General features: G+C 37.2%; 1 protein-coding gene across 12 annotated transcripts in view; it reads right to left on the bottom strand.

Annotated features, from left to right (window-relative positions):
* Positions 1–17,286, bottom strand: part of HEPACAM2 (HEPACAM family member 2) — a 47,152-nt gene that overhangs the window by 28,937 nt on the left and 929 nt on the right. For 3 of the 12 annotated variants that reach the window (XM_084897090.1, XM_084897084.1, XM_084897081.1), the window contains exon 2: positions 2,829–3,179. In XM_084897090.1, the coding sequence (XP_084753216.1) occupies positions 2,829–3,033 (205 nt within the window). In that variant the 5' untranslated portion in view covers positions 3,034–3,179. Of the gene's footprint in view, positions 1–2,828; positions 3,180–3,304; positions 3,380–10,453; positions 10,636–12,097; positions 12,199–17,286 lie in introns of those variants that run through there. The other 9 variants (XM_084897087.1, XM_084897086.1, XM_084897089.1 and 6 more) reach the window with 7 other exon arrangements.

Here is a 17,286-nt window from a genome sequence, read left to right on the forward strand (position 1 = left end):
CTTTGTGACAGCATGATAGTCATTTTGCACATCCCCTCTTTATTAGATAGGATTAGGGATGTAAAAGAGAAAACCAGTGGAGATTCCTATTGGAAGTTTTATGTCATGAGCCTAATATATTGTACAATAGTAATGTGATATCTGTCAAATGAGTGTATTTCTAAGAATGAGTATACATTTTTTTTTAAAAAAATACATTTTGATTGGATTTAGAAAGGAAGGGGGAAGAGAGAGAGAGAGAGAGAGAGGGAGAGAGAGAGAGAGAGAGAGAGAGAAACACCAATGATGAGGGAGAATCATTGATCTGCTGACTCCTGCATACCCCTTAAAGGTGATTAAGCTCACATCCTGGGCATGTGCCCTGATCAGGGATCAAATGAACTCCTGGTTCATAAATTGATGCTTAACCACTGAGCCACACCAGCTGGGCTGAATGAGTATATATTTCTTCTCTGAGTTTTAACTCTATAATTGTTGGATAAGGGTGGAGATTACATCAATATCTACAATAATTTTTAGCAATCTTCATTAATTTTTGAGGTGCTTGACTTGGATCTATAAAGGATGGTGACTAACCCAGAGTTACATAGCAGTCAGTGGCAAAATGAAGAGGGCTTGAAATCTGACAGTATTTCTCTGCAGCATTTTGGAGAGATATTGGTTTAATAATCTCCTGTTGTATGACTACAGGACACAGAGAGAGTGAGATGATATAGAAGTGACAGATGATTGGCAAAATATGAAGATTTCAATTTCCTATCATTAACCTGGTTCATGTATCTTAAGTAAATCTGCCTCGACTCATACAATTTCCTACACTGGAAAATGTTTATTACGGAACAAACAGACCCAAGCCTTCAGGCCAGAGGAGATAGGGAAACATTAAAGGGAAGGGGAGTTGAAAGGGCAGCCTGCAGGGCAACTGAGGAGTTCCATAGTCTCCAGCCTTTCTCAAGCTGGGTGAAACAAACTGGCTTGTCTCTTTAATTTAATCCTTCATCTTTTCTGGCAAGAACAAAGGATTTGGAATAGCTTTGTTTGCATTATTATGATTAGAAAAGAAAAATTAGTTGTGTACACTTATTACATTAAAAAGTTCATGTTTCATATATGTCTGTGTTGAAATATACAGGGTATGAGATAACATGTCAAAGGTCTCATATGGAGAGAATGAATTATTAGAATAGACATTAGTATTGTAATCACACATCTGCCTAGAATAGTGTAACTCAGATGTGGAAGTCTCCTGAGAATACTTTTTTGCGAAGGCCCCTAAACCCTTATTAAGGCTTTTTGGTTGCATTTCTCTAAACAGATCCAATTTTACTATACATTAACAAGTAATGTTCTACTAAAAGTTCTGGGAATGGATAGGATACTAGACAGGAGAGTTTCATGAAAAATTATCTTTAGATTTTTCTCCTTTTTGTCCCCCAAATTTACTCTCTAGGCATCTGCTTCCACAACCTGTGTATTTGCTGCCCTGCAAATTTGATCTCATCTCCACTCATTTACCCCACAAATATATACTGAGTACCTACTAATGGCAAGCAACAGGTTTAGGCACTGAGGACAAAGCAGAAAATAATACAAAGTCCTTGCTCCCATTGATTTTATATTCTATAAGAGGAAGATAAACACTAAATAAGTAAAAATATATAATAGTTGAGTGGAAATAAGTGCCTTGAAAGGAATTTAAGCTCTCTCTCCCCCGTCTCCCCTCCTGTCCTTCTGCCCTCCTGCTCTCCTGTTTCAGTTGAAACCTAAAGGAAATAGGAAAGAGAACCATACTATTTTCTAGGAGAAAAGCAGTCTAGGTAGAGGGAACAGCAAGTACAAAGGTCCTGTTCTAGGGAGAACAAATTGACCAGAGTAGCCACAGCAGATTGTGGGAAAGTGAGTTGGGAAATGGAGTCACATAGCTATTGGTTATGTTGGGGAGATCATGGTGGACCTTGTAGGCCATTGTTAGTACTTTAATTTTTATTCTGAGTGAGATAGAAAGCCGTGGGAGGATTTCAGGCTACAGGAGGCAGGAGCAGAAACAGGGAGGCTAGGTATCAGGCTATTTGGATAGCCTGGGCAGAGCTGATGGTGGGGAGGAGTGGAGCAGTAGTGGGGGGTTGTGAGAAGTGATGGAAATCTCTATATTTTGATGGTGAAGCTGACAGGATTCACTCATGGGCTGGATGTGGGACCTGAGAAAAAGGGAGGGGGCAATGGTAATGGCAAGGTTTTGCCCTAAGCAATTGATGGAATGGAGTTGGTACTTATGAAAATTTAGGAGAAATATTGTAAAAAAAATGAGAACTTGGTCTGTGGGCATAGTACAGCTAAGGTATGCCATTTAAATACTGTACCTCAATAAGGAAAATAACTGTCTGAACATTAGCTGACCCCACTCTCCCTCAGAGGACATTTCCCACAACTTCCATTGTTTCTTCAGGCTGGTCCTTGAACAGTCTCATCCGCCCCCACCCAATGTGTCAAAATAAAAACCTCCATGTGACAAAATTAGAGATCTTCTCAGGGTGCATCTCATTACTTTATACTTGATAGTTTCCAGGCAAACAAAAAAGTTCTACTTATTGCTTGATTCCCTTTTTCTGGGCACTGAATATCCTTCACATTCCTCTCTGATTTAATCCTCAGAAAACCTCACATTCTGAGGTAGATAATGCCATTCGTGCTGCGAGACACGGAGGCTTTGTGGGCTAATGAATTTGCCCCAAATTGGAGAGCCAGTACCTAAAGCCCAGGTAGTCTAATCTGAGTCATGGCTAACTGCCATGCTACCCAGCTCCCCTTAGCATTTATAGTGGACTCACCATCAACAGTGACTTGTATCTTCTGACTAGCTGAGAGAGTTCCATTTCCTTGAATGTTGACCTTCACAATGTAATTGCCTTCATCGGTGAACTGCAGTGGGTTGATGAGCAGAGATGCATTGGGTGGCATCATGGTGAACTTGTGTTGGTATTCCAGGTCGGGAACCACGGACTTGTTCACAGAGCCCAGTAAGTATTTGGGCATTGTGTGGTGTCTCTCAAACAGCCATATGATCTGAATGTCTGATGCCGGAGTGTGGAATCCATAGTGCACAGGGAGGTAGAGGGCCTGACCCCTGACACCATGGACGGTGTACGATGGCACCACCACCTTCAGCCCCGAGCAAGTGCCTGCAACAAAGAAAAGGAAAGCAGTAAAGACTCGAAGCCACATTTCACAACCTAAAGAGGCAGAGCAGAGAGAACCAGATTAGATGATAATTTCTTTCAAAGAAGCACAGCTTCTAGTCACTGACCATTCTGGTACCGGTTTCCTGGAGAGGTAAATATTTGTCTCTGAAACCTTCTGCATTTGAAAAACTCCACCCAAAGACTGTGTCGTTTACATGACTTCTTTAAAGGAAAGCAGAAGTTACTATCAGTGACTGTTAAAGAATAATGGGAAAAGGAGAACTGGGTAAGATTATTAGTTCTAAAGTCCATGAAACTTTAAAATTTTTTTAAATTGTGACTATATCAATATCTGAATCATATATCCTAATCAAACTATGTGATTCGAGAAACTACTTCCTCCCAAAAATCTTCCTCCAAAGTCTTCTAAAATGGCTTTGTAGTCCATTATTGGAAGTTTTTACTTTTAGCCAAAGCCTTGCCAGATACAAATACCTCGAGGAAAGTGACATTAAATCATTATCAGTCATGATCAGTTATTCTTGCCCAGAGGCAGGAATCTGGCTGGTGTGTTTGAGAAACAGCGAGAGGTGGGAGTGGATAGAGCAGAGGAGGAGGAGGAGGAGCATGTAGTAAGACATGAGGTCAGTAAGGTGTCGAGGCCAGATCAGGCCAAGTCTTAGGGTTATGGAAAACACTTAGGCAATTATTCTCTGAGATAGGGATGCAACTAGAATGTTGTGAGCAGAGAGAGATATGATCTTTTTTTGTTTTTGTTTTTTTGGGTGTATTTCATCTGCTGTGAGAATAGACAGGTGTGGGCAAGAGAAGGAGTAGGAAACCACTTAGGAGGTAACTACAGTAAAGTAGGCAAGAGAAGATTGTGCTAGAGACCAGGGTACTGGTAAAAGATACTGTGATAAAAGGCCGGCAGTGCTAATTTGATGACACATTGGGCGTGGGATGTAAGAAACCAAGAAGAGTCAAGAATGACTTCAAGGTTGTCCACCTGATCAACTGGAAGAGTGGAGTTGTTTATTAATGGACAACTAATAAAGTAATCACGGGAAGACTGTGAGGAGAACAGCTTTTCTAGGGTAAGGTCAGAGTTCAGTTTTGGAGATGTTCATTTAATATGCCCATTAGACATCCAAGAGGGAACACTGAAAGGCTATGCTAGGCATGACAGCTGGATTAAAGCGGGTTTAAGAGGGAAGGATGGTCCCGGAGGACCTTAGGGGCATGGAGCTCTGCCCAGTGCATAGCTCTGGCTCCTGCCCCTCCTATTTGCCTCGGTTGTTTGGCCCATGTAATTCTATGTCTGCAGGTTTTTTCTAGTTTGGTGTAGTTAGAGATTTCTCCATCTTTACCTTGTGTCATGGTGCATTGTTTTATTTGGCATTTTTATGTATTTGTAATTGAGAAGAGAGTCTTCCTTAGTTTAGGCTACCACATCGCTGAGGTCTTAATTAAAATCTCTTTGGTTCAAAACCTTCATTTTTAAAAGTAGCAATATGGCACCTACATCATACAAACATTTGAAATAGTGAAGGAGAGAATAGAGGAACTTAAATGTGAAGTATTTGAACAGTAAAAGGAAAAAAAGGAAAGGAAATTAGAGTCAGTGAGTATAGACAACACTTCTGGGGAGCTTTGCTGTGAAGGGGAGCAGAAAAACTTGTCTTCTTTCTTAGGATGGATGCTGAACAGCACTTTTGTAGCTATTGGAATGATGCCCTAGAAAGAGAAATCTTGATGAAGCAGAATAAATATGGGTGAAATGGAATAAAATCAGAGGTGAGAAGAGATGGGAATCTGGGCACAAATAGATATCTTACAATTGCTATTGAAAAGAAAGAGTTTGTCCAGTTGGCGTTAGCTCAGCCAAACACTAAACACTGGCTAGTTGATTATGAACGGCACCATGCAGGAGAACAGGAAGTTAATGCTCAAAAGCTGGAACTCCCCAATGGCATATATATAGGTTACAGATTATACAGGGCAAAAACCACAAGACACTGTGGGTTAGAAGTTCAGGGTTGTATTGGGAGCTGATAAGTAATCATCTCTTCAGATCTTGAGGACTGCTTTGAGGTCCGCTCTGGAATCTGTCTGTCTGGTTTTATAGAAAAGGAGCAAAGGGGAACTGAAACATAATTTAGGTCAAGATATTACATTTAGTTTAACGTACTTTGTAACCCTGAATCAAGACCTGGCCATTGTTTCTGGCTGCCTCGGGTGGGTAGTGACTTGTAAGGGAAAGGATTAAGGTTTACAGGGCATCCTTTGAAGAAACTGCATAGTGTTGGGCTACCTATTAACTCAAAATTATACATTAAATCAGGTTTCACAATTTCAGTTTCCCTATATACAAAATGTTTATCTTCTTTGATTGCTTCCCCTTTCCATCCCTACTAAAAAGGGGATCTTAAAGCTTTCACTGAGTCTTGTTATGAAAAGCCATCAATATTAGGAAGGGAAAGTATAAAGGTCAGTTACACAGTAAGTTCTTTGGAGAAAGTGAAAGGTGTAGGCCTCCTCCTAGGAGGTATCAAGTTCTACCGACAGTAAATTTCTCTCTTTCCATCCCAGGGTAGAGGTGGGGGCAAAGATTTCTATGGTTTTGGTCTTTGGCTAGCTAGACGCAGAAAGCAAGACCGTGGGGCCTGCAGGGAAGTTAGAGCAAAGAACTCAGGAGGAGAAAGAAGAAGATCCGAGGAGGTTAGAGGGAGAAGGAACTCCCAGATGCTCAATTGAAACTGACTATAGGGACTGAAAGGTGACTCTATGGGAAAAATAAACATGTGTGTTACAGTCTCCTTGGGCTCTGTGTATATTTGTGGTTGACTTGTCTCTGAATGGGCTGTACCTGCACATTCGTTTTAGTGATTTGGTCCATAACAAAAGGGTTACAAAGGTATGAGGATTTGCTTCTGTTTTCTTTTCTGGAAAGTTCAAGAACGTTAACGTTGTAGTTGCTCCCCATTTGAATTATTAGGAAAGGAAGGAACTGGTTGCTGGGAATTTTGAAGAGGAGACAAAATGGATTGCAGGGAAGGAGTAATGGTTTCTGCGAGGAAATCATAAGGGAGGAAAAGGAAGACGAGAGTAAATCTAAGACTTGAAACCAGTGATGCCTGAGGTATGTGAAGCTGAGGCTGACAGAGAGGAAAAAGGCTCTTGAAGTCAATGTCCCCAGGCATTTGGATGGGGGCAGTACAGGGGGAAAAAATTCATTTTGGTGCCCAGCTGACGTGGCTTGGTGGTTTAACGTCAACCTTTGAACCAGGAGATCACAGTTTGATTCCCCATCAGGGCATATTCTCAGGTTGCAGGCTCAATCCGAGTAGGATTGCAGGAGACAGCCATCAGTGATTCTCTCTCATCATTTATGTTTCTATTTCTCTCTCCCTCTCCGTCTCTGAAATCAATAAAAGTATTTTAAATAATCATTCTGGTACTGTATATGTGTTACTTGCACAAAACAACATGAGCTTACATACCTTCCATTGAAATTGGTGATAGAAAGCTCCTGATAAGCAATAAACAATAAATAAAAACTAGCTTTTTAGTTGCCATTATTATTAACTTATATAAGAGGCAATTCCCTATTTTTATTGAGTGTTTCTGTCTCTGTTTTACTGGAGTGCATATAAAAATATTTATGATTTCATCATTCACTCCTCATCTTAGACTCCCTTATCCTACTTTCACCGTATAGTCTTAAACCCACCACTTGCTAATTGCCTTGATATAAGGGATTTCAGGAACCTATTCTCTAAATTTGGAGAGATATTACTGTATTTGATACTTTGATAAAGTTAAAAATCCACTGAATGTGAGGTCTTAGTAAAGGACACACACTTGTGATAAAAATGAGGATTTGTCAGTGAAGTTTTAATAAATCTTTTTTTTTTCCTCCTGTGCAAAAAGGGAGTAGTATTAGATGAAGCATAAGGCTTCTCTTACTCTTGTTGATGTTATTGACATTCTGAGGTGCTTTTCTTGGGGTAGCAGGTACCCTACATTTGAAGGTGAAGGTCTGTATTTAATTTCTCAGGGGCACAAAGTATTTTGAAGTATTGAGTCTCAGGTGTTAGTCCACTTAATATGTTGCCAATCCCTGGATATACTTTAATAAAGTGGTGATTCTGTGTTTATTACCAAGGAATCAAGGGGAATGGTGGGAACTCATATCATTGCCTTGAGAATACACTGGGAAAGCTGCACGGCCACCAACATAAAACTCAGTAGTTGCCTCTGATAGTGAGCAGCTTGGTTATTGATATGATAGTCCCTGTAATACATTTCACAGCTCAACCCAGAAACCAGTGTCATGCTGAAATGTAGACCTAGATGGCTCAATCTGGCTAATCTGTTCTTGTCATTTGGGGAAGTCATTGCCAAAGTCCTTGTTCCCTTTCTTTGAAAAGGATAAGAAGTATTTCTTATCTACTTTTTTTTTTTTTGTATGTATATGTGTGGTTGAAGTTGGAAACAATTAACTGAGGTTGTAATATTCTGAAAGTGTTTGAGTAACACTGCATAGGCAGCTGAACTAGAACAGAAAGGTTGGTGAATTTTGGATCCTGTACCAGAAACTTGAATCTTAAGTATCAAAAGACTGATTAGAGAGTCTGTGACTAGAGTTATGGGAAGCAAATTCTATTTAATAAAATATTAAATATGAATATTGCAGTCCAGGTAAAAATGAAGCTACATTAGCAGAAAATAATTTATATGGCACTTATTATTTATATTAAATAATTTATATGGACAATATTGTTTAAGGAGGGTGGCCTAGTTCTTTGGACCATTTTAGAAACTGCATCATATAATAATACCTTAAATAACATGTCATTAATATGTGTGCATATATGACAGTGGGAGAAAGCTGTGATAATAGCTGTTTCCTTAGGTTGCCCACACCATTTTTTTTAAACCAGATAAATTATATTTAGCAAGTTTTAAGAATGTCATCAAGGAACAAAATTTTCTATATTTCAGTTATCTAAAATATTTTAATTTTGCAGGAAAGACATGAATCTATTGATATGATACAATCCTTACTTGTAGTGAACTTTGGGGAATAAACAAATAATTGAATGCTTCCCTACATTTTAGGACTACATACTCTCTTGCGATTGATGTATTTCCCACTACAGAAGTGATGAATTCATGCTGCCAATTAGCATTATATTAACTTTTTAAAAAATTAGCTTCATTTTGAGTATTTTTCAAGTATTCTTTTCTAGTTGTATGAGAAAACCTAAAAACCAAAACTATTGATTTTAGAAAGTCAGCCTTTGTGTGTACAAATAAACTTTAAAAAAAATGACATAAAATTGATGAAATTTTAATTTGCTTTTGATATTCCAAATATCTTGACTTAACTTAAAATTCATTTTATTATTAGATTAATATTTTTTGCATATAGGGCATAGTAAATTGGAGAAACTTGGCTAATACCATTAAAAATCTGAAATGAAAATTATAGCAATAATTTCCCCAGAAGAAACTCCTTTAAACAGTGTAGCAATAGAATGTACAGTGTTAAGGAATACCTCAAGTTGTTGTAAAATTTATCTATATTCCAGAAACAAAAGACTCTTTAGGCCAGTTTCACTGTGTTGAATATAAACATCAAACTTCCACAAAGTGACCTCTAGCTGTAGCTTAAAATAGTTGGCATTTACTTCCCCATTATCATGTATGATATTAGCAAGCATAACACAACTATTGTTGACTGAAAACAAATGCTTGCGTATTTAGAGAAAATAGAAATTATAAAGTTTTACTTTGAGTAGACTTTACAAACTACATTTTGGGCTTCCAATTTTTAAGTTTTGTGTGTGTGTGTGTGTGTGTGTGTGTGTGTGTTTAAAGGAAAACAAACAGATAATTCAGTATTCCAAAAACAGTGTCCTACATTACCTATAGTCTTTACAACACACTACTAATGGAAAAAAGTAAATTTGTGTAAGAAAGTCTTAAGGGATAATAACTGCTTTAACTACTTATGAACTTGCTACTTCCCTAAAGTATATCTTAATTTATTTTAGTTGAAATCCTCAAGCAAGTCATCTACAAAAACATTAATTGTAAAATGACCACAGTCCCACTGTTATAAAATTAAAAATAAGTGGGGCACTGACACACAGGATATTTTCAAATCATACAGAAATGCACAAGGAGAAAAAGCTATGTAGGGCAACTGTTTAATTTTTTAAATTAAAATTTAAAATCAATATAAATTTGAATTAGACAACATACACACTTAGAACTAAGTCACAATTAAGGAAAACTCAAACACTTAAAAATTTTACATGTGGGCTATATACATCATTAGTTACAGGTCTGAATAACGATCATATTCACAATGAAAACTATAATGAAATATATGAGTGAAAACAAGGCTCTGAACAACTGAAGAAGGCTAAAACTTAAATTGCTCATTTAGCTAAGTTGCTCTTAACATTAAGGAAATAAACATCATTTTAAAAATTCCTATCTGTTGAATGTAAATAAGGAACTACCTTGACTTCTAAAACTCATAAATAGAAGGAATGAAAAAGAGAACATCTTATGAAAAATAATGACAGAAACAGTGGGAATTTTGGTGAAAGATTCTTTTAAACTTTAAGGATAAAGGAATTGAGGAAAAATATGAAGGTACAGAAAAAAAAATTTCATAGGAATAGCCATCGGGCAAAAAGAAAGGCTCAGGCCTTTAGGAGAATTAATACTATTTAAAACACATTTCTCTGTACTGCATATAAAATATTTTTGTCAGTTTGGAATATTAGCTTTTTCCATATTTAATAAGATAGGTCATTTTAAAATGAAGTAAAGCTAATGGTTTGACACATTATCTAGAATAGGAACAGCAAAAAAATTATCATAAATTGTTTTTGAGTTTCACTATAAGCAGTCACAAATTCATGGCCTATAAGAATATTTGCCAAAATGAAACGTATATGTAAACTCTCTCTAAAAAAAAAGAAAAAGAAATTCACTATGTTTTTAGAATGTTTTAACTTTCTGCTAGTGACAGTAAGTATTGTTCGAAGAAACAATAACCATCTACTGATTGAACCTTATTTCTACTAAATGTTCCTGACTCTTTGGTGAAACAAAGTATGTTATTGTTTAAAAGGTTCTGAGCTGTTCTTCAATTATCTGACTGAATCTACAGCCTAAAACAAATATTTACCTTAAGCCCACAATTTAAAAACACCACACACAGCTAAAACACAAATCATGCAGTGGCTTACCTAAGAGAAGGAGGTAAATTTTGCACTGAAAGACCCCAACGGTACTGCTGGAGGGCTCCATGAAAGCATCCTGCCCCATGTATACGGTGCCCTGTTCCCAGTGGCAACTTGGTTCATGGACCAGCAGCTGCTGTTTATTTGCTAGGGAAATTAGCAGTGAGGTAACAGACCCTATCCTGCCTCTCGCTTCTGCGATTTGAATACAGAATGAATGTGTATACAAAGGACACAGGGAGTGGGAACACCTGTTACATGTTCTGCAAGAATATTGGCTTATGAACAGCTTCTTAGCAATTATCAGTAATTGTCAATATATTTGATAAATTGTCCTCAGTTATTAGTAATCACATGAAGGAAAACACCCTTTTTGGTGACTTTCTTGAAAAACAGTATGCCTTCATAATGAGAGCATGTTGTGAAATAGCCTGAAAAACAAAAAGCTCCATTCCTATCATGCAAAACGATGCTATTAATGTGAAATGAAAAATTTTCTAGGAAAATTGAAGTATTTCATAGACCTGCTAAACAGTCACAGATCATCGTGAAGTCACGAAATGAAGTAAAAGTTATACCAAAGAATCAAGACGGGGCACCTGAATGTCTTTAGAAATGTGTTTTTCTATGTAGTATTTCATATGACACATTTCTGCTATGATCTGGTTGAAACTATAGATTCATGTTATTTTTAAAAACAAACCACAGATGTGTTTCCAAGTAACACTGGATTATGGGCTGGTATAGTTATAATGTATAAAAAAAAAAAAAAAAGCCTCAGCCAACAGATAATATCTGAGGCCACATTTTCACCGCTGAAGCATAGAGCAAGTGAACCAATGGTCTGGAGAGCTGACCGCCGCTGTGGTGTCTGGGCCCCAGCTTTTCAGCCCGGCCTCGTCACTGCCATGGCGGCAGGCAGTCTGAGCATTTCCGCTTACTTTACTAAGTTATAAGTCAACCCTCATTTCACTTCTTGCAAGAAATCTCTAGTCCAAGCCTTCCACTATATAAAATAAAAAGTATGTAACCATATTGCCATCAAATGGAACAAAATTCCTCGCATAAATTATTTTTCACAATAGAGGCTCCCTGAAGACGTTCAGAGCTACTAATAGGAAAGGAAGAATATTCCTCAGGCATAATTAAAGGTTGAAATAAAAGAAATGAAGAGTTATTTTGGAATCCAAGTTTGGAAACACTTTTTGCGTTAAGGCTCCCAGCGCTTGCAGGAGTGCCTCTGTCAGCGAAGAGAGTGAGCACCTGTGGGACTCCGGCAGCCTCTTTGGAGGTCACTTGGTGACCTCTCCACGCTTCAGAAAAATGACAAAAGCCCCCGGTAATTTCTATGCCACAACTTTCTCTGTGTGTGTACATGTTACTGTAGCACTTATCTCCTTAACCTCAATTTTATTGCATGTTTATTTCCCCCCGAATACAGATCAGTCTTATTTATTTATGAATCCTTAGCCCCTAGCAGAGTGCTTAAGTAGTATTTTTGTTAAGTTGTTCCCTCAGAAATAAACCCCAAATGCTCTTTCGCCCATGTCTTCTGATTCTCAGTTCTTGCTTAAGAAATGTATATAAATTTTAATGTTGGATTGCATAAAATACAATATGGAAGTTCTATAGATTTCACATGGACTATACCTTATAGGCTTTAAATCAATATTAACCTGCAATTGCTTTGTTAAATAACCTCTTTCCAGTTTCAAACCCAGTGCTGGCTCAGGAAGAAGTTCTTTGGTCCTACAAAAATGAGAAAAATAAAGACAATGTAGTGAGTTTTTCCTAATGTTAAATTTACTTGATTTAAAGGATTAATTTTTACTGTTGTTTTTTGTAGTTGTGCTAATTTCTTTTGGGTTATATTTAAAAATATCTGTTATTTTTCTGACATAGAAAGTAAATTATAAGTATTACCAATAAATAAGTAATTGTCAAATAAATGCCAAAATTAATCATAGTTGTGATCGTTCCACATCATAGCAAATATTAAAAAATAACAATACCTGTATGACATAACTTCATAAAGTGCTACCTGGTGTGACTATGACAGAGCGCCCTCTAGCAGCAGGAGTAAAATCTGAATTCAGGATGTTTACCCAGGAAGCCTTATAGGTAATGTTAACATACAACTGCAACTGTTGTAAATTTCTACATGACTGTTAAAAATGGGTTAAAGTGCTTTGTAAGAAATATTCCACCACCAATATCTCACAGTTCATTTGTAACCCATTGATTCTGCTCCTCCATTCTATTCAGGAGCCTGTTTATTGATCTCAGTTATATGTGCATTTACAATGAAAAAACTGATGAATCTAAAGCAATTAGTATCCATGATGATTACATTCCAAGCAATGAATGCAAGAAGACACTGGGGGTAGTGTGTGTGTGTGTAAGAGAGAGAGAAAAAGGGGGTTAGGGGGAGAGATGGTGTTTGGTGGGAAAATCTTAATCAATTTTAAGTCTGGTCTTGCTTTATAAAGCAGTCTGCTACATTCATTCCAAACATCCACATTCTTTATTTACTAGTAGCATATGAGTATTTTGCAATGGGAACAATTGGGAGGGAGAGGTAGTGAAATGACCAGTTAATGTAGAACAGTGGGGAAGGAAGAACTGGGGAAAAAGCAGCACTGTCTTATGTTACAGCTAGATCCTAGATCCTAGGAAAGATGACAGTCTCCAGGGAAGAGCTGGCTGCTGGAGGAGGCCCTTACCGCTGCCCAGGCCTGTGCTGGTGCTCACTTCTCTACATTATGTCTAAAGGCTGCCTTCCAGAAGCCTAGGTATACTGATCACTAGGCAGCAATGTCATCCTTCCTGGGTCCCTCTCCAGGTCCCTGTTCTATTGTCAGCAAGCTTCCGGTTTTCTACTCCTGCTTGCTTAGGGAGTGTCGTTACACCATCATAAAGAGGTCACTTCTTTCCACTGCTTTGATGTTTAGAGGACAATTAGAAATGTATCTTCTTAATCAAATCAAGAACTCAGCTTTAATTTAAGCTTCTAGAGGCTCCTCTCATTTGGACCATCATAAATATATCCTTATCCTATTTTACTGCTAATGCTATTGTCTCAAGTCAGATCCAATTAGCTGTTAAACCTGATGTTCCAATCTGTAAAAACGGGGTGAGCACTTCTTTATAAAATTACTATCTCACACTCTGACTGTGATCTTGCCTCTATAAGGCCTGTTGGACATAAGCAACACAATGTTCAGTTTGTCAAATGGTATAATTAATGTAAAACTGAAATGTATTGTTATCTGTCTACTGGATCCCCCCTGGTGCTTGCATATTAACATCAGAGTGAATTTCATTATTTTTCTGAGTTTATTATTATGATGTTCAGAACACTTCATCTTTTTCATGCATTCAAACTAGAACACCATTCTTTTACTTTACAAATTGTTCTCTCAGAGATTATGTACTCTCAAGGTCATATTAAATCCTAGAGAAAGGAATAAAGCCTGTTTTTACGTAATTAATTCAGTTTTCTTATGCATATTTGCTCAGTCTACATGGATTTCCTTTTTATTCTCCTTATTCCATTTTTGGTGACATCTCTTTGAAAAGAAATTAGCCCAAAGAAAGAACATATAAACACAAGCATATCAAAGTAAGTGTGCTTGAATACTAATGTAGACGACCCCTCCCTCTCCACTTGGTATCATTGTTTACCAAGTAAATCATGCAAACAGCTCTCAGTTTTGAAGTTTCAATATATTTTCAAGAATACTGTGTTTCCCCGAAAATAAGACATCCTCCGAAAATAAGACCTACTTACAGGTTTCCTTCTGAGTGAAATATAAGGCATCCCCCTGAAAATAAGGCCCCCCCAGGCTAAACATGAGAGATTTGGTCCACTGATTCTGAAAGAAATGGAGTCACAAGAAATTCACCAGGAAATTCAGGAATTGGATTGTTATGATGATGTTCCAGAAGATGATGACATGATTGTCATTGAATAAATGAGTAAATTCTTGATACTTAGGATTCAGTTTGTCTGGTTTGTGTTGACAACTACCGTACTACCGTACCGTATACAGGTAATATATTCCCTTTATTTTCATTTAACAATAAATGTGTACTGTATTCTTCTTCATGGAAAAATAAGACATCCCCTGAAAATAAGACCTAGCGCATCTTTGGGAGCAAAAATTAATATAAGACACTGTCTTATTTTCGGGGAAATAGGTATCATCCAGCAAGCTTTCCTTGAGGCTTGTTGGCAGGCCATCCATACTTTCCACTATTATGTTCTGGCCCAGTGATCAGCAAACCATGGCTCGCGAGCCACATGCAGCTCTTTGGCTCCTTGTGTGTGGCTCTTCCACAAAATACCACGTATGGGCATGCATGTACAGTGTGATTGAAACTTCGTGGCCCATGCGCAGAAGTTGGTTTTCAGCTCTCAAAAGAAATTTTAATCATTGTACTGTTGATATTTGGCTCTGTTGACTAATGAGTTTGCCGACCACTGCTCTGGCTTACCACTCACAGCCTTCAGGCAAGTGTATATATATATTTGAAAAGTGGAAATTATATAACATGCTTTCAACTTTTTAAAAATGCTCTCTCAGCCTGTAAAAGGTTTTTTGTTTGTTTGTTTTGTTTTTGCAGTTAAAATGCATTATGTATGGCTTACTGTATTTTCCGGAGTATAAGACGACTTTTGAAACGAAAAAAAGTCAACCGAAAATCGGGGGCAAAAGACCAAAATTGCACAAAAATTACCTGCAGATCTTGATGGCAAAGTAAGTCTTTTCTTTGAAGTGGGGGGTAGTCTTATACAGCGAATATAGGCCTAAACCTACCGGTAATTATTTTCTATAGTGTTAGGGTAGGTATGTTGAATTAGAAAATATAATTTAGATAGCAGCACTGATTTACTTTTACATTTTTTTCAATGTAAAAGTGTTTGAGCTTTCAGAAGTGTTTGAGCTTCCAGAAGTCTAAGTTGTTCACTTCTTTTTAATTTATAAGAAATGAAATGTGCAGTATTAGAGTAAAACAAGGTCTGAAAAGCTTTTTTGCCTTTTCAGGATCAAATAGATACAGACTATACTCATTTCCCCACATTTAGCTTATGGGGGAGAAAAACCCCCACACTGAATAAAAAAACTTTTTTATTTTATTTGGATCTGGGTTTGGATCTGCATTCTAGTCCTGGATCAATCTCTAATAAAACGTGTGCCCTCAACAGCTTATGTGGATAAATTTTCCCATCTCATAAAGAATGGATTGAAAGATGAGAGCTGGCTGCCTATATGAATAACTGACTTTTTAAAACACAGAATCCAAAAGAAATCAATAACAAGAACAACAGCACAGACTTTATATTCTCAGATGAATATAAACATTCAGGCTTGAAAATATTGGATTTGTATCACCCCTAATGTATTCTTTTTCAACAAAATAGTAATCTCCTTGAGGACACGACTGTATCTTATTAAAATGCTTTGTATCCTGCCTGGCCCCCAACAATCAACAAATGTTTATGGAATTGGGTTTTAGTTTATAAGCTAATATGATGAGCAATTTCTGTTTCTTTTGATGCTTTCAGGAACTTCTAAATCTTAAAGAGTTTCACACACAAAGAACTGTCTGGCAATTAAGATCCAAGCAGGTAAAAAACAACAACAACACACAAAATAAACAAACAAAACAACAAAACTAGCACTGCCCTAAAGTGACTGGAAATTTTTTTTATATGGGTTAGTGATAACCAAGTCAGAGGGGCAAATAGGTAAACATAACATTTCAAAAGGAATTTTTCAGCACAGGGTAATTCTGTTGGAGCAGAGAACTGGGCAGAATTATATGACTCTAATATCTCATACTTGTAAGGTGCTTTACAATTTATAAATTGCATTCACTTGCCTCGTTTTTATCCTTACAAAACCCTAAATCAAATAATTACTTCATCAGTAAAAACTATTCAGAAAAGACTCTGAGAGGTCAAATAATAGATTTTGAGAGTTGAAATTAACTATATTAGTGTTCCCAACCGTCAGTCATTTCCAAACTACTTTTATTATTTCTGTCATAACTGATTACCACTTCATACTATAGTTTATCTAATACATTTCATTTGTGCGTCACACTTTAACTGTTTTTAGTTGTCTTAAGAAATAGTTTTGAAATCATGGGTCTGGATTCCCCCCTAAGAAACACTAAATATAAATAAATGAAATAAAAAACATCATCAGTGCCATGGGTCAAGGTAAGAAACATCTAAACCTATAGAGAATTTTTTAGGAGTTTATTTGAGCCAAACTGATGACAATTGCCAGGAAGCAAAATCTCAAAGAATTGAGAAAATGCTCAAGGATGACAATTTTACAGCTTATTTCATACATTAGAATAAAAGAAGGAGATATCTCCTAAGTGAGCTTATATTGGTGGCAGATTCCAGGGATGGGAGAAGGCAAATCAGTGATATCTCTGAGAATAGATTAATGGTAACATGGAGAGACATGTTTCTTTTACATTGGTGGATACAGGATAGTTAACAGCGTTTAAAGTGCAAAGAGATGATGGGTTTTGTGGTCTGATGCTCTGGTGTGATGGATGTGGCCTGAGGGGTCTGGAAAAGGGGGTTACTCTGACATTCCAAAGTTATGTTATCTTAGATGCAGAAAGATGATAGACAGCCTTATTTAAGGTAAGATTGACCTTTGTCAAGGGAGCCACAGGCCTAGGATGAGACTAAGGGCCATCATCTATTTTTAATTAGCAATTTTTAGGTTCAGACCATCCTATATGGTTATTTTTCAGGCCTCCCCCGAGCTTGTAAGGTTTAGTATGTGGCCCCTTTTTTGGCCACACATGCT

The sequence above is a fragment of the Pipistrellus hanaki genome, assembly GCF_964339955.1.
Source record: "Pipistrellus hanaki genome assembly, chromosome: 10".
NCBI lineage: Eukaryota > Metazoa > Chordata > Mammalia > Chiroptera > Vespertilionidae > Pipistrellus > Pipistrellus hanaki.